Source organism: Lagenorhynchus albirostris, chromosome 10, assembly GCF_949774975.1.
Source record: "Lagenorhynchus albirostris chromosome 10, mLagAlb1.1, whole genome shotgun sequence".
Lineage (NCBI taxonomy): Eukaryota > Metazoa > Chordata > Mammalia > Artiodactyla > Delphinidae > Lagenorhynchus > Lagenorhynchus albirostris.
The window spans coordinates 47,041,293-47,064,151 of NC_083104.1; the positions used below are offsets into that span (position 1 = coordinate 47,041,293).

At 41.2% G+C, this 22,859-nt stretch overlaps 1 protein-coding gene across 3 annotated transcripts in view; it reads right to left on the reverse strand.

The window, feature by feature from the left end:
* ZNF445 (zinc finger protein 445) overlaps window positions 1-22,507 on the reverse strand; it is a 29,261-nt gene extending 6,754 nt beyond the window's left edge. The window contains exons 1-3 of one of the 3 annotated variants that reach the window (XM_060162296.1): window positions 11,163-11,204; window positions 10,317-10,353; window positions 1,110-1,681 (exon numbers count right to left, since the gene is read on the reverse strand). In XM_060162296.1, coding sequence (XP_060018279.1) covers window positions 1,110-1,538 — 429 coding nt within the window. In that variant the 5' untranslated portion in view covers window positions 1,539-1,681; window positions 10,317-10,353; window positions 11,163-11,204. Of the gene's footprint in view, window positions 1-1,109; window positions 1,805-10,316; window positions 10,354-11,162; window positions 11,205-22,417 lie in introns of those variants that run through there. The other 2 variants (XM_060162295.1, XM_060162294.1) reach the window with 2 other exon arrangements.
* Between the last annotated feature and the right edge of the window lie 352 nt (window positions 22,508-22,859).

Consider the following 22,859-nt stretch of genomic DNA (forward strand, 5'->3'; position numbering starts at 1 on the left):
GTTTTGGTAAAAATTATAAATGTTCTTTTAGATTTTAAAAAATAGTACCCAATGTTGGGCAAAAGGTTTTCTTGTTTAATATTTGTTATCATTTATTGCTGGTAGACAATGTTCAATGTTTTAATTGATTTAATTTTTATATTAAATTTAGGGGAGAAGTATGTCAAATATGTTTCAGAAATCTTAAAAGTAACTTTCATTTATGCATGAATCATCATGTAGAATTACACATACTTTATAAAATTTTTTAAAAGCCTACAAAAATGATAAATGCTCTTTAAAAAAAAAAAAACCTCAAAGGTATGGAGAAGTATTGAAAGGCTGGCCTGAGTGGGGCAGAGGGGCACGCAGAGTGCACTTTAACTGACCCACTGCTCTACTGCCTGCACTGGGACTGTCAGCTCTGTTTCCTAGCACCAAGCCCAGGGCTGGGCACATGGTAGGCACTCAAATATGTAACGAACAAATTCTCACCGTTAGATCAGTTTTCCATTTTGTTTTCAAAAACTGAGGCTCTGAAGGTACCACAATGTTGGCAAGAACACCAAGGTTGTGGAATGCAGTCTAAAATTGTGATCTTCCAATTTCCTAGCCCTGGGCTGCCCCTCACCACTCTTCTTCCCCATCTCCCCCGCAAAGAACAAATCCTCAAAAGTTTACTGAGAAAGAAGTAACATGGTTTGTGTAGACTGCTCTTCTAGGTCTCAAGATGTACTTAGAAGCCAAGGATCCTGACACTAATTCCCCCGTGTACGAGCAAGAGATACCACCCCCACTTTACAGGTTAGTACAAGTCAAGTTAGGTATGTGGAGATGTACTTTATGCACTGTTAAGTCAATGTGTCCAAAACCTCATTACTGTTTATGGATACTTGCAGACCCTCTTCTTCCTGGAGCTTATATTCCTCTGGGAAAGAGGGAAGGGCTGCCTGCTAAATGGTCCTTTGCTTAGGGTCGAGTTCTTAGCTGCTCAGGTGCCATGGGAATGAGAAGGGAAGACCTCCCCTGAATTCTTCCGTGTTGAAGGTTCAGAGGCCCACCCCCCCACCCACAAGCAGGCTCACGAGCAGGCAGAGTTCACTGGGCACCGCACGCTTGCTCACACTCACCCTCCATGGTGTCCCATAGAAGTCCCTCTGTAGCTCTTCCAGCAAGGCCACAACGTCCCCACCACTCTCAGGGTGATGCAGCTGCACCCAGGTCCGAAGCTCCCCTGGCAGGATGCTCAGGAACTGCTCCAGGACCAGCAGCTCCAGAATCTGGGCCTTTGAAAGAACATCTGGCCTCAGCCACCAGCGGCAGAGCTCCCGGAGCCGGCTCAGAGTCTCTAGAGGCCCAGAAGACTCATGGTAGCGAAGCTGTCTGAAGAGCTGGCGGAACAGCTCCTGGCCAGGACGATTGAGTGTCTGTGGTCTGGCAGCTGGCACTGAAGTGTAGCTTTCATCCTCTTCTTCCTTCTTTATCATCTGAAGGCGTCCTCGCTCCCTTGAAGCCTTGGCCTGAGCTGGATGGACAGCATACCACCTGCCTGGAGGCATCACTCCTGTTCAAGGTCTACCCACCAGAGTGCAAGCAAGTCTGCGTTAGTTGTATGTATCACTGCTGGGCCCTCGGGAGTATCTTTTCAGCACTGCTGGGGACAATGCCATTTGCTGGGACATCAGAAGTCGCTGGCAAGAGACTGAAATAACCAACATTACTGTTCAGGAGGGATGTGAGAAGGATGGTGCAAAGTAGATGCTGTTAGTTAGGATCATCTTTAGATTTCTGAGAAAAGGACTCATGAACATTTGCACAGTGGAGCCTGTCAGGATCAAGCAGACCAGGAAAAGGGATCATATGTGTGGTTACCAGAGGCAGGGCTCGCGGGTACTAGATGAAGGCAGTCAAAGGTACAAAATTCCAGTTATAAGATAAATAAGTACTAGGGATGTAATGTACAACTTGATAAATATAATTAACACTGTTGTACATTATATATAAAAATTGTTAAGATGAAAATCCTAAGAATTTTCATCACAAGAAAAAAATTTTTTTTACAAGAAAAAATTTTTTTCTATTTCTTTAATTTTGTATCTAAATGAGATGGATGTTCACTAAACTTATTGTGATAATCATTTCATGATGTATGTAAGTCAAATCATTATGCTGTCCACATTAAACTTATACAGTGTTGTATACCAATTATATCTCAAAAAAACTAGAAGAAAATTTTTTTTACTTTAAAAAAAAATCAGTGGTATTTCTACATAGTAAAAATGAACAAACCAAAAATAAAATTAAGAAAACAATTCCATCTACAATCACATGAAAAAGAATAAAATACTTAGGAATGAATTTAACAAAATAAGAACAAAACTTATACTATGAAAACTACAAAACACTGTTAGAAGAAATTAAAACTTTAAATAAATGGAAAGACATTCGTTGTTCACGGATCAGAAGACAAAACATTGTTAAGATGACAATACTGTCCAAATTTATCCATAGATTCAAAAAAATCCCTATCAGAATCCCAGCTGGCTTCTTTGTAGAAATTGAAAAGCTGATCCTAACATATGGAAACTCAAGAGACCCACATAATACACAACACAATCTTGAAAAAGAATAAGCTGGAAGAGAGGGAAGAGATCAAGATGGCAGAGTAGAAAAAAGATGGCAGAGTAGGAGGACAATGAGCTCATATCCCCAAGAACACATCAAAAATACATCTATGGGACTTCCCTGGTGGTCCAGTGGCTAAGACTCTGAGCTCCCAATGCAGGGGGCCCAGGTTCAATCCCTGGTCAGGGAACTAGATACCACCTGCTGCAACCAAGAGTTCACTTGCTGCAACTAAAAGATCCCACATGCCACAATCGAAGATCCCACACTAGGCAATTAAGACCTGGTACAGCCAAATAAATAAATAAATATTTTTTTAAAAAACACATCTCCATGTGGAGCAATTCTTACTAAAAACAAGCTGGAGATGGGCAGAAAAACTCTTCTACAACCAAGGCTATAAAGAAAGATCCACAAGGAGTAGGGCAGGAAGAGAGGAGAAGAAATTATGTTGGGACCTAAGCCGAGAGGAGGGGACACAGAAGAGGGGGATAATCATGGGCTCACAGATCCTCACTGGGGAATGAGGGGTTCAAACCACATATTGGGCACCCCAGATCTGGAGTCCAACACCAGGAAGACGAGTCCCTTTGGCTGCTTTGAAAACCAGTGGGACTTACAGGAGGGCTCCACTCGTGAACAGCATGCACACTGCCGGAAACAAAGTAAAGGAAGTAAAGGAAGCAGACTGAAACCACCCGGGGCACTGGCTGGTTTCCTGCGACCACCCCAGCAAGCAACCTGGCCCACAGCAAGCACCCACTCCAGTCCCTCTAACTCTGGTGTAGCTCCCCACTAGGGTGAAGGCTGCCATTGCTAAGGAGAGTGCACACTTGGGCAACAGACCTGACACTGCATCTGAGGGTGGCTATTGCTGGAGATGCAGAGGCAGCAGACTGGGCAAGGGTGGCAAGGGTGCCAGTCCTGGGAGGGAGGAGAGCACATACTTAAAAGAAACAGAACAGGCTTGGACCCGACCCTCAGGGCTTTTGCTCCAGCAACTTGAGACACACCCTTGCTCCCAATAGGGTGGTGTTGGCTATTGAGCATAGGAGAAGCTCTGGCTCACACCTGGCTCTAGCTCTAACCCCTCCATCTCCAGCCCCACCTCCCACTAAGGTGAGAGCTGTGAGCACACCCTGGGGGAAGGTGTGACTCATGCTCACGTCAGATCCAGTTCTCGCACCAAAGCCACTGGGCACACACAGATTGTATAGGAATGCTCTCACGCAAGGACACCCCTTCAAGATTGGGACAGGTAACTTGTTTCACCTAATTTCACAGAAACACAAAAAGTTAAGTAAAATGAGAAGACAGAAGAGTCTGTCTCACATGAAAGAACCAGATAAATCCCCTAAAAAAAAAAACTAATGAAAGAGAAATAAATAATTTAGCAGATAGAGAGTTCTAAGCATCAGTAATAAGAATGGTAACTAAATTAGGGAAAAGAATAGATAAACACAGTGAGAATTTTAAAAAGGAACTAGAAAATGTACAAAAGAACCAGTCAGTAATGAAAAATACAATAACTGAAATGAAAAACACACTAGGAGGAATTAACAGCAGACTAGCTGATAGAAAGGAATGCACAAGTGATCTGGAAGGTAGAATAATAGAAATCACCCAATCAGAACAGCAAAGAAAAAACCAGATTTTTTTTAAAAATGAGAACAGTTTTAGAGACCTCTGAAACAATATCAAGCATATCAACATTCACATTATAGGGGTTCCAGGAGAAGAGACAGAAAAAAGGATTGAAAAGGTATCTGATGAAATTATGACTGAAAACTTCCCGAACCTGAAGAAGGAAGCAGATATCCAGGTACAGGAAGTTCAGAGAGTCCCAAACAAGATGAACCCAAAGAGACCCACACCAAGAAATGTTATAATTAAAATGGCAAAAATGAAGGATAAAGAGAATTCTAAAGGCAGCAAGAGAAAAACAAAGAGTCATATATACAGGAACCCCTATAAGGCTATCAGCAAATTTTTCTGCAGAAACTTTGCATGCCAGAGGGGAGTGGCATGATATATTTACAGTATTAAAGGGGAAAAACCTACAACCTAGTACACTTTAACCAACAAGGTTATCATTCAGAATTGATGGAAAGATAAAGAACTTCTCACACAAGCAAAAAACTAAAAGAGTTCATCAATACTAAACAGGCCCTAAAAGAAATGTTAAAGAGTCTTCTCTAAGTGGAAAAGAATAGGCTACAATAAAAAGTAAAAATTTATAGGAAAGGGGACTTCCCTGGTGGTGCAGTGGTTAAGAATCTACCTGCCAATGCAGGGGACATGGGTTCGAGCCCTGGCCCAGGAAGATCCCACATGCCGCGGAGCAACTAAGCCCGTGCGCCACAATTACTGAGCCTGTGCTCTAGAGCCCATGAACCACAACCACTGAGCCCATGTGCTACAACTACTGAAGCCCACATGCCTAGAGCCCGTGCCCCACAACAAGAGAAGTTACAGCAATGAGAAGCCCGGGCACTGCAACAAAGAGTAGTCCCCACTCACCACAACTAGAGAAAGGCTGTGCGCAGCAACGAAGACCCAATGCAGCCAAAAATAAATTTTAAAATACATATATAGGAAAGGAAAAACCCCACTAGTAAAGGCAAATATATAGTAAAGGCTGAGGATCAACCACTTAAATAAGCTAGCACAAAGATTAAAAGACAAAAATTGTAAAATCAACTGTAACTACAGTAAACAGTTAAGGGAGAAACATGGATGTAAAATATGAAATCAAAAAATGTGGGGGAGGGGAATGAAAAATATAAATCGTTTAGAATGTATTTTGAACTTAAATGATTATCAGTTTAAAACAAGTAGATATAGTTACAGGTCAACATATATGAACCCCATGATAACCACAAATCAATAAACTATAATAGATATACAAATACTAGAAAGAAAGGAACACAAGGATACTACTAAAGAAAATCATCAAACCACAAAGGAAGAAATGAACAGAAGAATAGAACAAAGAAGAACTACAAAAAACAAGAAAACAAGTTAACAAAATGGCAAAAAGTATATACTTATCAATAATCACTTTAAATGTCAATGGACTAAATGCTCCAATCGAAAGACAAAAGGTGGCTAATTGAATATAAAAACAAGATCCATCTATATGCTGCCTATAAGAGACTCATTTCACAGCTAAAGACACCACAGACTGAAAATGAGGGGATGGAAAAAGATATTTCAAGCAAGTGGAGACGACAAGAAAGCTGAGGCAGCTATACTCATATCAGACAAAGTAGACTTTAAAACAATGTCTATAACGAATGACAAAGACGGACATTACACAATAATAAAGGAAATCAATACAAGAAGAAGATATGTGGGAATTCCCTGGCAGTCCAGTGGTTAGGACTTTCACTGCCGATGGCGTGGGTTCAATCCCTGGTCAGGAAACTACAATCACGCAAGCCACACGGCGCAGCCAAAAAAAAAAAAAGATATAACATTCATTCGTTAACATATATGTACCCAATATATGACCACCTAAATACAAAAAGCAAATATTAACAGACATAAAGGGAGAAATTGACAGTAATACAATAACAGTAGGGGACTTTAACACCCCACTTACATCAATGGGCAGATCATCTAGACATAAAATCAACAAAGAGTGGTATTAAATGACACATTAGACCAACTGGACTTAATAGATATCTATAGTACATTCCATCAAAACCAACACAATACACATTCTTTTCAAGTGTACATGGAACATTCTCCAGGATAGATCACATGCTAAACCACGAAACACTCTTAACAAATTTAAGAGGACAGAAAGTATATCAAGCATTTTTTCCAATCACAATGATATGAAACTAGAAATCAATTACAAGAAGAAAAATGGGAAAAATACAAACATGTGGAGACTAAACATGCTACTAAAAAACCAATGGGTCAAAGAAGAAATCAAAGAGAACATCTGAAAGTACCTTGAGACAAATAAAAATAAAAACACAACTTTCCGAAATCTATGAGACACAGATAAAGCAGTTGTTTATAGCAATACAGGCCTATCTCAAGAAACAAGAAAATACTCAAACAACCAAACTTACCACCTAAAGGAATTAGAAAAAGAAGAATAAATGAAGCCCAAAATCAGCAGAAGAAAAGAAATAATAATAAAGACCAGAGAGAAAATAAATAAAATTGAGATTTAAAACAACAGAAAAGATCAATAAAACTAAGAACTGTCTGGGTTTTTTTCTGAAAAGATAAACAAAACTGATAAGCCTTTAACCAGGCTCTGTAACAAAAAAAGGGAAAAGACCCAAGAAAACAAAATAATAAATGAAAGAGGAGAAACTACAACTGGTATCACAGAGATGCAAAAAAATCCTAAGAGAATACTACAAAAAGTTACATGCCAACAAACTGGACAACCTAGAAGAAATGGATAAATTTCTAGAAACCTACACTCTTCCAAGGCCGAATCATAAACAGACAATCTGAACAAACCAATCGCTAGTAGTGAAATTAAATTAGAAATCAAAAAACTCCCAACAAACAAAATCTCGGGACTGGATGGCTTCACAGGGGAATTCTACCAAACATATAAAGAAGAGCTAATACCTATTCCTCTCAAACTTTTGAAGAGGAGAGAACACTCCCAAATTCATTGTACAATGCCAACATTACCCTGATACCAAAACCAGACAAAGACACTACCAAAAAGGGAAAATTACAGGCCAGTATCTCTGATGAACCTAGACACAAAAATCCTCAACAAAATATGAGCAAACCAAATTCAACAATATATAAAAAGGATCACACACCATGATCAAATGGGATTTATTCCAGGGATGCAAGGATGGCTCAACATCCGTAAATCAATAAATGAGATACACCACATTAACAAAATAAAGAATAAAAACCACATGATCTCAATAGATGCAGAAACAGCATCTGACAAAATTTAAATCCATTCATGATAAAAATTCCCTTCAAAGTTGGCTTACAGGGAAATATCTCAACATAACAAAGGCCATTTATGACATACCCAGAGCTAATGCCATAGGATAAAAAGCTCAAAGTTTTCCCTCGAAAATCAGGAACAAGACAAGGATGCCCACTCTTGCCACTTTTACTTAACATAGTATTGGAAATCCTAGCCACAGTAATCAGACAAGAAAAAAAAATAAAAGGCAACCAAACTGGAAGGGAAGAAGTAAAAATGTCCCTATTTGCAGATGACATAATACTATATATAGAAAACCCTAAAGTCTCCAAAGCTTCCACCAAAAAACTGTTAGACTAAATTAATTCAGTAAGGTTGCAGGATACAATATTAATATATACAAATCTATTGCTTTTCTATTTACTTGTAATGAAGAATCAGAAAGAAAATACAAGAAAACAACCTTACTTAAAATTGCATCAAAAGGAATAAAATACCTAGGAATAAACTTATCCAGGGAGGTGAAAGACCTATATACTCTGAAAACTATAAAACATTATTGAGGAACTTCCCTGGTGGTGCAGTGATTAAGAATCCGCCTGCCAATGCAGGTGACACGGGTTCAAGCCCTGGTCTGGGAAGATCCCACATGCTGTGGAGCAACTAAGCCCATGCAACACAACTACTGAGCCTGCACTCTAGAGCCCGCGTGCCACAACTACTGAAGCCCTGCGTGCCTAGAGCCCATGCTCCACAACAAGAGAAGCCACTGCAATGAGAAGCCCGTGCACCACAACAAAGAGTAGCCCCCACTCGCCACAACTAGAGAAAGCCTGCACACAGCAACAAAGACCCAACACAGCCAGTAAATTAATTAATTAAAAAAAACATTATTGAAGAAAACTGAAGATGAAACAAAGAATGGAAAGAAATCCTGTGGTTATGGATTGGAAGAATTAATATTATTAAAATGTCCATACTACCTAAAGCAAGCTACAGATTTAATGCAATCCCTATCAAAAAACCCACAGCATTTTTCAGAGAACTAAAACAAATAATCCTAAAATTTATATGAAACCACAGAAGATCCCAAATAGCTAAGGTGATCTTGAGAAAAAAGAACAAAGTTGGAGATATGCTCCTTGACTTAAGAGTACACTACAAAGCTACAGTAATCAAAACAGTATGGTGCTGCACATGTGTGCACACACATACACATACAAGACACATAAATCAGTGGAACAGAATAGAGAGTCCAGAAATAAACCCACACATTTATGATCAAATAATCTACGGCAAAGGAGGCAAGAATATACAATGTAAAAAAAGACAGTCTCTTCAATAAGTGGTGCTGGGAAAACTGGACAGCTACATGTAGAAGAATGAAAATTAGAACATTTTCTCACACCATACACAATAATAAACTCAAAATGAAGTAAAGATTAAACTCAAAATGGATTAAAGACCTAAATGTTAAGATCAGAAACCATAAATCTCCTTGAAGAAAACATAGGAAGAACACTCTTTGACATAAATCATTGCAATATTTTTTTGGATCTGTCTCCTAAGGCAAAGGAAACAAAAGCAAAAATAAACAAATGGTACCTAATTAAACATAGAAGCTTTTGCACAGCAAAGGAAACCACTGACAAAATGAAAAGAGAATCTACTGAATGGAAGAAAATATTTGCAAATGATATTACCGATAAAGGGTTAAAATCCAAAATATATAAACAGCTCACACAACTCAATGTCAAAAAAACAAACAACCAAACTAAAAAATGGGCAGAAACCCTGAATAGGCATTTTTCCAAAGAAGACATATAGACAGCCAACAGGCCCATGAAAAGATGTTCAACACTGCTAATCATCAGAAAAATGCAAATCAAAGCCACAATGAGATATCACCTCACATGTCAGAATGGTTATCATCAAAAAGATCACAAATAACAAATGTTGGTGAGGATGTGGAACCCTAGTACACTGTTAGTGGGAATGTAAATTCGTGCAGCCACCATGGAAAACAGTATGAAGGTTCCTCAGAAAACTAAAAATAGAACCATCATATAATCCAGCAATTCCACTCCTGGGTATATACCCAAAGAAAACAAAAACACTAATTTGAAAAGATACATGCACCTCCGTGCTTATAAAAGCATTATGTACAATAGCCAAGACATGGAAGCAACCTAAGTGTCCATCAACAAATGAATGGATAAAGAAGATGTGGAATATTGCTCAGCCATAAATAAGAATGAAATTTTGCCATTTGCAACATGGTTGGACCTGGAGGGTATTATGCTTAGTGAAATAAATCAGAAAAAGAAAGACAAATACTGTATGTTATCACTTAAATATGCAATCTAAAAAATGAAACAGGGACTTCCCTGGCAGTCCAGTGGTTAAGACTCCGAGCTTCCAATGCAGGGGGCGTGGGTTCGATCCCTGGTAAGGGAACTAAGATCCCACATGCCGTGTGGCATGGCCAAATAAATTAATTAATTAAAATTTAACATGAAACAAACAAATGAATATAACAAAACAGAAACAGAGAAAACATTTGTGGTTACCAATGGGGAGAGGGAAGGGAGGAGGGGCACGACAGGGGTAGAGGATTAAGAGTTACAAACTACTATGTATGAAATAAATAAGCTACAAGCATATATTGTCCAGCACAGGGACTACAGCAATATTTTATAATAACTTTGAGTGAGTATAATCTATTAAAAAAATGAAACACTAAAACTAAAAAGCGTAAGCTGGGAGAATAGATTTCATAACTTACTTTATAAAAAAGCAGCAGCCATCAAGACAGTGTGGTTCTGGCATAAGGAAAGACATAAAGATCAATGAAACAGAATTAAGAGTCCACAAATTGTCTATGGTCAATTTATTTTTAACGAGTGTGCCAAGACCACACAAAGGGAGGAAGAATAGTCTTTTCAACAAGTGGTACATGGACAACTATATGTCTACATGAATAAGAATGAAGTTGGACCCCTACATAATACAATATACAAAAATTAACTCAAAATGGATCAAAGACCCAAATGTAAGAAGCTAAAACTATAATATTCTTATCATAAAATGTAAGTGTAATACTTTGTGACAATGGATTAGTCAATGGATTCTACCAAATGCATCCCACATGCAAAAATAAGAAAAAATAGATAAACTGAATGAACTTCACCTAAATTAAAATTCTTGTGCTTCAAAGGTCTCATGAAGAAAGTGAAAAGACAACCCACAGAGTGGGAAAAAAAAATTTACAAATTACATATCTTATAAGGGACTTGTCACTAGAAAATATAAATAACTTACAATTCAATAATGAAAAGACAACACAATTAAAATTAGACAAAGCATCTTAACAGACATTTCTCCAAAGAAACTATAAAGATGGCTGAAAAACACAGAGGATCCTCAACATTAGTCATCAGGGAAAAAGCACATCAACACCACAATAAGATACCACTTCACATCCACTAGGATGGCTAGAATCAAACAGTCAGAAAATAACATGTTGGTAAGGATGTAGAGATAAACACTGGAACACTCATACACTGCTGGTGGAAATGTAAATTGTGCAGCCACACTGGAAAACAGTCACGCATCATTAAGTTAAACGTACAGTTACTACTTGCAACTCCATTCCCAGATAGACGGATACAGCCATCCTTCAGTACCTGCAGGGGATCACACAAAAAACGAGTTCTAGCTAAAGATTTAACTTCAAAAACAAACAGGGACTTCCCTGGCAGTCCAATGGCTAAAACTCCTTGCTCCCAATGCAGGGGGTCTGGGTTCGATCCCTGGTCAGGAAATTAGATCCCACATGCCACAACTAAGAGTTCGCATACCGCGACTAAAGATCCTGTGTGCCACAACAAAGACCTGATGCAGCCAAATAAATAAATTAATTAATATTAAAACAAACAAAAAGGAGTAAGAGCCCTGAGGTAAGCAAGGATTTCTTAAGGAAACAAAGGAAAAAGGGTGATATATGACTATTCAGTATTTTAAAACCTCTTGTCCAAAAAAAAAGAACAAAAGCACAAACCACTGGACAGAAGTGTAAATGTTTACAGCCACTAGGAAAAGTAGTTTGAAAGTCTGCAGTGAAGCTCAAAAGTCATATTACCTATGCCCCTGAAATTTCAGTTCTAGGAAGCTCCCTGGAAAAACACTTGCACAGGTATTGAGGCATTTACACAGGTGTTCACTAGAGTACTCTTTGTAATAACACAATATTGGAAATGACCTACTTGCCCATCAATACAACTAAATAAAAGTGTAGCACTTTATAGGATGAAATACCATACAACAATTTAAAAGACTGTACAAGACCTTTAAGAAAGAATACAATTGTTTCACTGTTCACTGGGTGGTCAAGCTATGCAGCCAAGGTTAAAAAGCAGATCAGTGCCACCCACAGAAGAGACAGAGCGTAATTCTAAGTTCCTGAGAACAGACAACACACACACGAGGCTCAAGTGATACAGTGTTCGCTTAGAGCAAGAGAAGAAAACAAAGTGTACAAGATTCAACCCCCTGCAAACCATTGGTCCCCCATGACCAACGGATCCACTTCGCAGCCAAAGCCATGCAGGTGGAACAGATACCAGCACCACCCTTCATGATACAGTAGAAGAACCTTGGCCCCTTACCCATGGGGTCTGAAATACAGAAAGCAAGGGAGGGCCTGGGGGCCATTGACACATGCACCTAAGAAGAAAAAAGGGGGGCTTCCCTGGTGGCACAGTAGTTAACAATCCACCTACCAATGCAGGGGACACGGGTTCGAGCCCTGGTCTGGGAAGATCCCACATGCCGCAAAGCAACTAAGCCCGTGCGCCACAACTACTGAGCCTGCACTCTAGAGCCTGCGAGCCACAACTACTGGGCCCACGTGCCACAACTACTGAAGCCCACATGCCTAGGGCCCGTGCTCAGCAACAAGAGAAGCCCACGCACCACAATGAAGAGTATCCCCCACTCACCGCAACCAGAGAAAAGCCTGCGCGCAGCAACAAAGACCCAACGCAGCCAAAAATAAAATAAAATAAATTTTTTTAAAAAACATAATTCTCAAAAAAAAAAAAGAAGAAAAAAGGGGTACACATTAAGCACTGAACAGGTAAAGATAGTCCCTCAAAAGGCTAAGCACAGCACAGGCTATGAGGGCTCTTGATTTCTTTGCAAGAAAATGTCCTCAGCCAGGGCTACTCTTGCAGAGTTATGCTAGAGAGAAGCAGCTACGCCTGACTGCTTTTCCCAACAGTATCAAAAACGTATGCTAAGTTAAAAAGAACTTAGGTATAACTGGAGAAAAAACCTAAAATCATATTTATGTTTAAATTTCTTAGGTCTGATGTACATAAAAGCATTGAAAGGTTTTTATTTTTTTATTTTTTGAAAGGTTTTTAAATGGCCTAAAAAGATTTACAAAAACTCCTACTGATTGTGGAAGTGGAGAGGTTGGAAATAACAGTTAAAGGGAGACTTTATTTGTAGTGATTTGATTTTTTTAACACAACATTTATGTTCAAGGTCTCTTTTTCTTTTAAGATTGTACAATGATGACTGCAAATATGCCGAAATGTTAGAAGAGGTTACTCCTGTGTGTTGGAAATACGCCTGCCTGTTATTTTCTTCTTTGTATTTTTTGTCTTTTCCCAATTTCCCCCCCAAAAAAGTAAATTAAGAGGCAAGTTTTAGAAATTATACTTATGAGCTCACTTATGTTTTAAACAAAATAAAAATAAAGCACAGTTTGCATAGGCACAAAAAAGTTCCTAAGCCTTGGCCACCAAAGTGTTTTCAGCAGTTAATCTCCTCTGGCAAGTGGGACTAGAGAGCTTTCCATTCCTATTTGTCTATGTTCCCTGAATTGTACATTATTTTTATAATCAGCAAAGTGATCAATAATTCTGCTTAAAAAACAAAGCAACTGGAATTCCCTGGAGGTCCAGTGGTTAGGACTGGACGCTTTCACTGACCAGGTTCAATCCCTGGTCAGGAAACTAAGGAACCAAGATCCCGCATGCCACGGGGTGCAGCCAATTAAAAAAAAAAAAGGTACTGAGTACCAGCTCCCAGGACTGAAAAGGTGGGCACTCAGCAGAATAGGTTACATGTCCTTGAAGGGCAGTTGTATGTAGATGGTGGCTGCAGCTCAAGTAACTGCAAAAGGGAAAAGAAACCCTGCTGACCCTTGTTCTGTTTTAGCCACTGAGTCAACAACCAAACCAAAGAAGGCTGGTTGAACTGAGAACAAAGTAAGACAAAAATTGACGACTGAGGTAGAGAACAAAAGAGAGTAAAATGCTGCCCAAAACCACAACATGCAAAAGAAAAAAGCAAGAAAGAGCATATTAAAACAAAATCAAACCAAGAGTCTACAAAGAAGTATGTATGGCTGTTAGCATAACTGCCACCATCATGGGCCCATTCAATTCCTCCTGTCCCTCCAGCGACCCTTCCTGTGACTGTACTATGAGGTAAAATCACTTTTCTGTCATCAAGGGCTTTGTAGTTAATAGATATTGTTTTAGGATCATTAGTTCCAGGTGGCCTCTATGCTCTAACAGTCTCCAAACAGCATGAAGATCTTCACTGACACATTCCCATCGCCCACCAGACGAGTTACCCATTCATAAAACTTGACTTAGAAATGCACTTCCCAGAAAAAAAAAGAAAAAAGAAATGCACTTCCTATTTCCAAGCACATACCCCCCCCCCATACCTAGGTTAACAATAAAACTGTTCCAGAGGCCCCTCAGTGGTGCGGAGTGCAGCTGCAAATGCTTCTAGTTCACCCACCTGATCTCACCATGTGAGTAAATTACCCTCTAATAAACTGATCCACTGATTATATGGAGCTGCCTGCCTTCTTTTTCAGTCTTAAGCTATCTTCTCAGTTCAATGGGCACTTTTCATTCCCTCCATCCTCCAACTGAAGTATGAGGTAGACTGCAGACCTTGGCACCTGTTGTAAAGTGACCCCATTACTCAGTGCACCAAGTCACAGATGATGGTCATCTTCCCCTGAAAGGGTGGAACCTTCCACCTCCCACCACTGTTAAGAAAATTTAAAGAAACCGTTACTTCAACCAGAAGCCATCATCACCTACAAACATCTCCTGAACTCAGCAAGTACTGCTAGGACTCTCCAAACAGATGACTGTAAACTGAGATGGGATGAAGAAAGCATGCCATCTATGTGGCTGGACCACACTGACTTCACTTTGTCAGCTCCATCTTAGGCCCACAGTCCCCTTTCTGAGCTTTAGCCTACTCACAAGGAATGCACCCAAAGCCAGATAAGTTCCCTATCAACTCTTACTCTTGCCTTTATCTGATATGAAAACTGGAAGAATGCATTTTGCTAGTCTAGATGGTTAATGGTCCATGAGGAATAATGTTCATGAGACCTCAGAAGGGAGGAGAAACCCCCAGTTCCCACTGGCACGAATGTGCTTCTCGCTTAGTAGTCAGATTCTATCTTTAGCTTTGGTCCCTTTAAATTCCCCCATGCCAGGGCTTCCCTGGTGGTGCAGTGATTAAGAATCCACCTGCCAATACAGGGGACACGGGTTCGAGCCATGGGCCAGGAAGATCCCACATGCCGCAAAGCAACTAAGCCTGTGTGCCACAACTACTGAGCCTGTGCTCTAGAGCCCGTGCTCTGCAACAAGAGAAGCCACTGCAATGAGAAGCCCGCACACCACAACGAAGAGTAGCCCTGGCTCTCCGCAACTAGAGTAAGCCTGCGCACAGCAACAAAGACCCAGTGCAGCCAAAAATAAATAAATAAAATAAATAAATAAGAAAACATTTTTTAAAAAATAAATAAATGAATTCCCCCACGCCCCTTCTGGCAGCATAGAGTTCAGCTACAAATGCCTCTGGTGGTTGTCCGCCCGTACTGCCCCTATATAAGTACCCACAATAAACATCATAATTATACTTCATGGAGTTGCCTGCTTCACGTTTTGGTCTCAAAGTTTCTTCTCAGTTCGGAGGCTATTATTCAATATCCCCACCATCATCCAGATAAAAGAAATTGCAGTGCTGCTACAAGGGGATGGAGAATCAATTGAAGAACTACTTCGGGATCATACGCGCTGACGAAGCTGCTGAAGTTTTGGCAGAGAAATGAAGCTTTGCTGCGAAAGAAGGGGATGGGGTAAGGAAAATAAGTACACAGAGAAAACAAAAGCAAAGAAAAACTGAGAAGTGATAAGGTACATAACTGAAGGCCTATAAAAAGAGGCTTGAAGACACAACAAGGGGAGGCTGAAGAGGAAAGGTGCCTCCGGAGCGGCAGGGGCAGGCTCCAGCCTTGCTGAGCCGCAGCAGCACCAACGGGAGCTGCTCAGGAGGGAGCTGAGAGTCAGAGAAAGAGGCGAGAGACTTTCCCAGCCAAACTTGCAGAAAGACTGGGGAAGAGAAAGACACTCAGGTGCAGAGAAATCCGGGTGTGAGACGCAACACAATGAACTGGAGACCAGAGAGAAATATTTTGAAGAAACGCACCCAGCGGGAAATGTAAATGGCACTGACCTATCTCAGGAAATTGAGACCCACAGGGAAATCAGCACCAAACATAAGCCTCCAAGCTGACCTGTTCTGAAGCAGCTGCTGCAGAAATGTCCAAAGAGGTCAGTGAAGTATTTGTAAAGAGGTGATGAGAAGATGGACCAACAGAAAAATGAGGGCAACTGTCTGTGAATATGGCAAAAGATTCCAGCCCTCTGAGCCCAGCCCCTGCAACCATGAACATGGATAAAAGTTAGTGACTTCCTGGGACTTCCCCGGTGGTCCAGTGTTATAGAATCCGCCTTCCAATGCAGGGGACGATGGTTCAATCCCTGGTCAAGGAACTAAGATCTCACATGCCGCGGGGCAACTAAGCCCACACGCCACAACTAGAGAGCCCACGCGCCATGCAGCCCGAGCGCCACAACCAGAGAGAAGCCCGTGCACCACAATTCCTACATGCTGAGACAAAGATCCCACATGTCGCAACTAAGACCCGACACAGCCAAAAAAAATTAAAAAAAAAAAGAAAACCATTCCTTTAAAAGAAAAAAAATAGTTAATGACCTCCTGGGCCTTTCGAAGTCTGAATGAAAGCCCCACAGCATAGTAAAGAGATGGGGCCAATGAGCTGAAACTGCCCAATTAAATTTAGGTATCCTAATGCCTCAGGGTTCCTTCCAGGTCCCAACTAGCTTCTGAGGACAGAAGAAAAGCTTCATTCATCAACTTGTTAAGATTATACCACAAATGGGAGCCCCCAGGCCTGGGGAGCAACCTGAGATGGAGCAGGCCTCTTCTCCCCCAGAGCTTCATCCCTCCACCCAGTTTCATTCCCAAATGAAAATGGCTTTCAAAAGAACAGGGGAGGACTTCCCTGGTGGCACAGTAGTTAAGAATCCGCCTGCCAATGCAGGAGACACAGGTTCGAGCCCTGGTCCGGGAAGATCCCACATGCCGCGGAGCAACTAGGCCTGTGCACCACAACTACTGAGCCTGTGCTCTAGAGCCTGCGAGCCACAACTACTGAGCCCACGCACCTAGAGCCCGTGCTCCACAACAAGAGACGCCAGTGAGATGAGAGGCCCGCCCACTGCAACGAAGAGTAGCCCCCGCTCACCGCAACTAGAGAAAGCCTGCGCGAAGCAACGAATACTCAACGCAGCCAAAAGTAAATAAATAAATGTAAAAAAAAAAAAAAAAAAAAGAATGGGAAAATTTCCCAAGCAAGCATATGGGCATTTTTCAGGGACATTTTCTTCTTTCTGTCATTTTGCTCTATCATCTTATATGCAATGTAATTTTTTTTGCATTTTATATATTTAATAGTGATACACACACGATATATATATACAAGATATCTATATGTATCTATCTATATCTATATATTATTTATTAAATGTGATAGTCTCAAGGGAATGCAAAAAGGAAATAACTTACTTTTCTCCACTGATGACCAAACAGACTTTCTGGGATATTCCTTGTCCCTGAATTAATCTTGATCTCAGATCTCTTGGCAGTTCCACCCATTTTTTAAGATAATAAAAAACCGGGACTTCCCTGACGGGCCAGTAGCTAAGACTCTGCACTCCCAACGCAAGGGGCCCAAGTTCGATCCCTGGTCAGGGAACTAGATCCTGCATGCCGCAACTAAAGATCCTGCATTCTGCAACTAAAAAGGTGCGGCAACAAAGATCCTGTGTGCTGCAACTAAGACCTGAGGCAGCCAAATAAATAAATAAATATTTCTTTAAAAAGATAATAAAAAAACCCAGTCTAACTTAATACCAAAACTTCAATCTCTCAACCAATTCAAATCTTCTCCCTTACCCCTAGCTCAGGCTGGATTCTTGCTTCTGCAAAGCGGCAGTGAGGAAGATGAGAAGGGACGGGGTGAGTAGTGATGCAGTATCATCTATTCTTTCACTGTTTTTCTATCTTGTTCTGCTTGCCTTCCTTACTTTCTTGCTGATTCTTCCAGTGCCAGAGCAGGGAAAAGAAATGAGAGGCAACCAGGCAAAATCTGATGCTGTCTGGAGTTCTTTCTTGGCTCTTATATGCTGTCTGTTATGGCAGACATCCAACTGCTGCTAGCTCCTCTTGAGAATGCATTTGTAGATTCTTTGTTGGCACCCCTACCCCAGGCACCTTGATGAAGTGGCCTTTTATAGTCCACCTTTTCCTAATTTGAGTGATGCACTTTTGTTTTGTTTTGGTTTTGCGGTACGCGGGCCTCTCACTGTTGTGGCCTCTCCCTCTGCAGAGCACAGGCTCCAGACGCGCAGGCTCAGCGGCCATGGCTCACGGGCCCAGCCACTCCGTGGCATGTGGGATCTTCCCGGACCGGGGCACGAACCCGCGTCCCCTGCATCGGCAGGCAGACGCTCAACCACTGAGCCACCAGCGAAGCCCGCGTGATGCACTTTTGGTTTATCCTTTTAAATTTTTCTCTTACCTCCTTTTCAAAGGATTTATATTTGGGGTCGTTTCCTTCTGCCAGGTACCCTGAAAGGGGATTCTTTTAAGGCAGCTTCAGCCTACTTACATCTATGGTATCATTTGACTTATGGAAAACTTACCCTCTTGCCCCACATCTGTGGAAATGTACTTTACCCCCATCACAATCTTCTCTTCTTATGCTGATGTCAGGGGAATTCTAGCAGCCTCTGATTTTATGGCGTATTCCCCAAACTCTTGTAGGACTATATCATATTCTCAGAATTCTTTTGTAAATAGAAGTGGATGTGGTGCTGGCTGGGCTGATGAGTTAGTTTCCTTAGGTCAACAAGCATCCAGTCAGAAAATAACATGGCAGAATCTTCTTATGCAAGCCTCCTTTAATCTTCTCAAAGGACTTTATTACTGCCTTCCTCACTCCCTACTCTTGCACTTGGATTGGCACCTGGGAAGATAGCATCCCCTGCTATATGAGGAAGAGAAAATGCTGGCTCACTGTCAGGCCAACCAACACTCTTCATATGAATAAGTATTCACACATAGGCTCAAGTTGGGGGGTGACTAAGATTCACAGGCCCAATTTTGTTCACCTTTTAATAAGTCACGTGAAAATGTGTCTGGGGCCTCTCTCTAAAAATGGTTAGAATGTTTTGACACTTATCATTCACCATTTCTGTTTAGGGTTTCAGCCCACTCCGAGTACAGGACCAATCCCATTTAACATCTTCTTACACAAAAACTTGTACATGATGATATGAATATGGAACAAAGTAACAGCCAGATCCTTAATAGTGATTTTCAGGATGGAGGATGGAGAGGTGAGAGAAAAGGAAAAAAGAGAAAAGTACATATACAATAAGGACAGTATTTTAGAACAATCTCTAAATACACATTTGACTGTGTCGTTATACAGATGTGGAGAGATGAAAGAAAGGAACGGCAGCAGCAAAATGTTTATGTGGTTATCTCAGGATGGTGTGACTTCAGATGATTTATATTTGCTTCTTTATACTGTTCTTTATGATAGTATTTCAAATACATTTTTATATGATCTGGTAAAAACTACAGAGCTGCATTTGTAAAAAAAAAATACAAGCTTTGGAAAGCTTAGAGAAAATGAAACATATCTTACTTTCAGAACGTTTCAGAGCCTGGTAATATATTAATTGGGAATCTCCAAGAGTATCTGCCAATAGAATGGCACTATAGTACTCCCCATTTTTCAGTATGACACATCTTTAAGAAATGCTATGTCAACAGATGTGTCAAAGAAGGATTATTTTTAAATTATATCTAAGTCATTGGTGTTCTATGAATTTGTTTTCTTTCTTACATACCTTTTAGGTTACATACCTTTTAGGTGATATATTCAGAAATTTCAATGATGTGCCTATTGTTCCCTTTTTCCCCAATTACAGTGTAAACTTCATAAGATCAGGATTCTGAACTGCCATATTTATTACAATAGGTCCCCATTACCTGACACACAATAGGTAATCAATAAATATTTGCTCACGCAAGAGGGAGGGGATATGGGCACACATGTATACATATAGCTGATTCACCCTGTTACACAGCAGAAAGCAACACAACATTGCAAAGCAATATGCAATGTAATTTTGATTTCCTTTTAAAATCCCCATTAAGTAATCTCTTGTTTTCATCTTTTTCCTGCCAGTGAGAGAGTACATAAGGTTTATTTTATACACTAATAATAAACAAATTTCTAAGACAATTGCCACTAAAGAAAGATTGCTTCTAGTACACATTTAAAATGTTAAAATAATATTTATACCAATTTGCCAATTAAGAAATGAACTCAACCTAGTGCCCAAAATTTGGTTTCTCAATACCATTCTACAATAAACGAAACCAGGAATCCTTGCAGAAATGGTTGATTCCAGGGCTGGGGGAGGTGAAAATACAAGATGAATAGCTTGTGGTGCCTGAAAATCAGAGAAAGACACAAAAAAGGAAAGGAGCATGTAAGGGGAAACAGGAGCCAACTTGAAAGAGTTCCCAATGGCCAAAGTTAGAATAATTTAGTGACTGCCCTAGTGGCGCAGTGGATAAGACTCCGCACTCCCAATGCAGGGGTTGGGGTTCGATCCCTGGTCAGGGAACTAGATCCCACATGCATGCCACAACTAAGAGTTCACATGCCACAACTAAGGAGCTGGCGAGTTGCAACTAAGGAGCCCGCCTGCCACAACTAAGGAGCCCACGAGCCGCAACTAAGACCCCACACAACCAAAAACAAAGAGAGTAGTATACCAGTAAGAAGACATATCGATATCATCCTCAATCTAAGCAGAACATCTGACAAAACCAAATCGAGAGGGTCACTCTAAAATTACAAATACAAAATACTTCAAAATCATGAAAAACAAGTAAAACTGAGGAACTGTCACAGACTGAAGGAGACTAGAAGACGTGACAACTAAATGGAATGAGGGATTGTATACTGGATCCTGGGACAGAAAAAGAACATTAGCGAGACAGTGATGAACTCTGGATAAATCAGCAGTTTAATTAATAGTATTGGACCCCTGCAAATTTCTTAAGTTTGATGACTGTACTGTAGTTATGCAAGACATTACCTTTAGGTAAACCAGGTAAAGATATAAGGGAACTCTGTAAAGTTCTGACACCCTCTGTGTGTCTGCAATTATTCAAAATAAAAAGGGTTTGTGTGTGTGTGTGCGTGTGGTACGAGCACCTCTCACTGTTGTGGCCTCTCCCGTTGCGGAGCACAGTCTCCGGATGTGCAGGCTCAGCGGCCATGGCTCACGGGCCCAGCCGCTCCGCGGCATGTGGGATCTTCCCGGACCGGCGCACGAACCCGTGTCCCCTGCATCGGCAGGCGGACTCTCAACCACTGCGCCACACTTTTAAGAAGGTGAACATTCTCTGATTTCTTAGGCCAATGTAAGTGAGAAGACAGTAGAGTGGTTTTAGGTTACAGCTTTACCTTGTGTTTAAAAACTGTATTTTATATAGTACTTTCATTCTGAAAACAATCAACCTAATACACATCACTTGTTGAGCATTTACAGCTTCATGTAATGTGTACTATGGAAAACAAATTTTTTTTTTAAATTATACTTGCAAAAATATGTCTCAGTGGTGTCACACTGCTGGCCCCAAATTTAACCAATATATGAACAAATGCATTCCACAAGTTGAAGACGATATAATTTTCAAAAAGCAATAATATTAACGTACATAATGTCACTGAATTATACACTTTTAAATGGCTTAAATGATCAATTTTTATGTATCGTGTGGTAAATGTTATGTGCATTTTATCACAATACTACTAAAAAAAGCTTTTTAAAAGCAACAGTATACAAATACGGAATCATGTTGTACACCTAAAACCACTATGTTGTTCTATGTGGATTACACCTCAATTTTTTTAATTAAAAATAAAATATATGGATTATATATCTTTAAAAACCAGTAAAATAATCCCACTTCTTAAAAATATATATTTGTACATGTATAAGAGTTTGCATAATCGTGCACAGATTTTAAAAGGTCAGGAAGCCTCCGAACGAAAACAACGGATTGCGGGTACTTTCACTTTTCTAACGCTCACCCGCGTCATCTAATTACATGTTATGAATACGCTTTGTTTGCATAATTGGGAGAAGTGATAAAACACAGAAACCATTACTCCAGATTCCCGCCCCGGGCAGCGAAGCGCAGGCAGATACGCCCTCACCGCGGCGGTTGGGCTCCCAGGCCAGACCCCAGCCCGGGCGCAGCCTCCAGGCCGAGCCTCACCGGCCGCCCGCCGGGAACCCCGCGCCCCCAAGACAACCCCCGCCGCCCCGCTCCCCCCAACGCCGCCCCGCCGCCCCGCCGCCCTGCCGCCCCACTCACCGACTCCCGCGGCCGCGAGCTCCTAGGTGCCCTGACCACACGGCCCAGGCCGCGCCAGTAGCCCCGCGCCCGGCTCTCCTCTGGCCCGTATCGCGCAAGCGCGTCACCGCCCCGGGCCTCTCGGCCTCTCTAGGAAGCTGGGAGGGCCGACGTCTCGGCTTCTCCCGGGACCAAGTGCCCTGCTGGACGACCTCTGAGCCCAACCCAGGAGGTGGTCCCCACACACCCCACCTAACCCACTGGGCGCCTGTCTTCTCTTGGTACCCCAGAGCTCCATCCGTCTTATCCTGTTTTCCTACACCCCTCCCCATTTGTGTGCAGGGCATCCCTCCAGGGCTGCCTCCCCCCAGGGAAGAACGGGATCAAAGCCAGGGGTCAAATCAGAGACCAGCAAGATCTAGATGACCAGGCTGGCCAGGAGGAGCTGTAAAGGGGACCACTC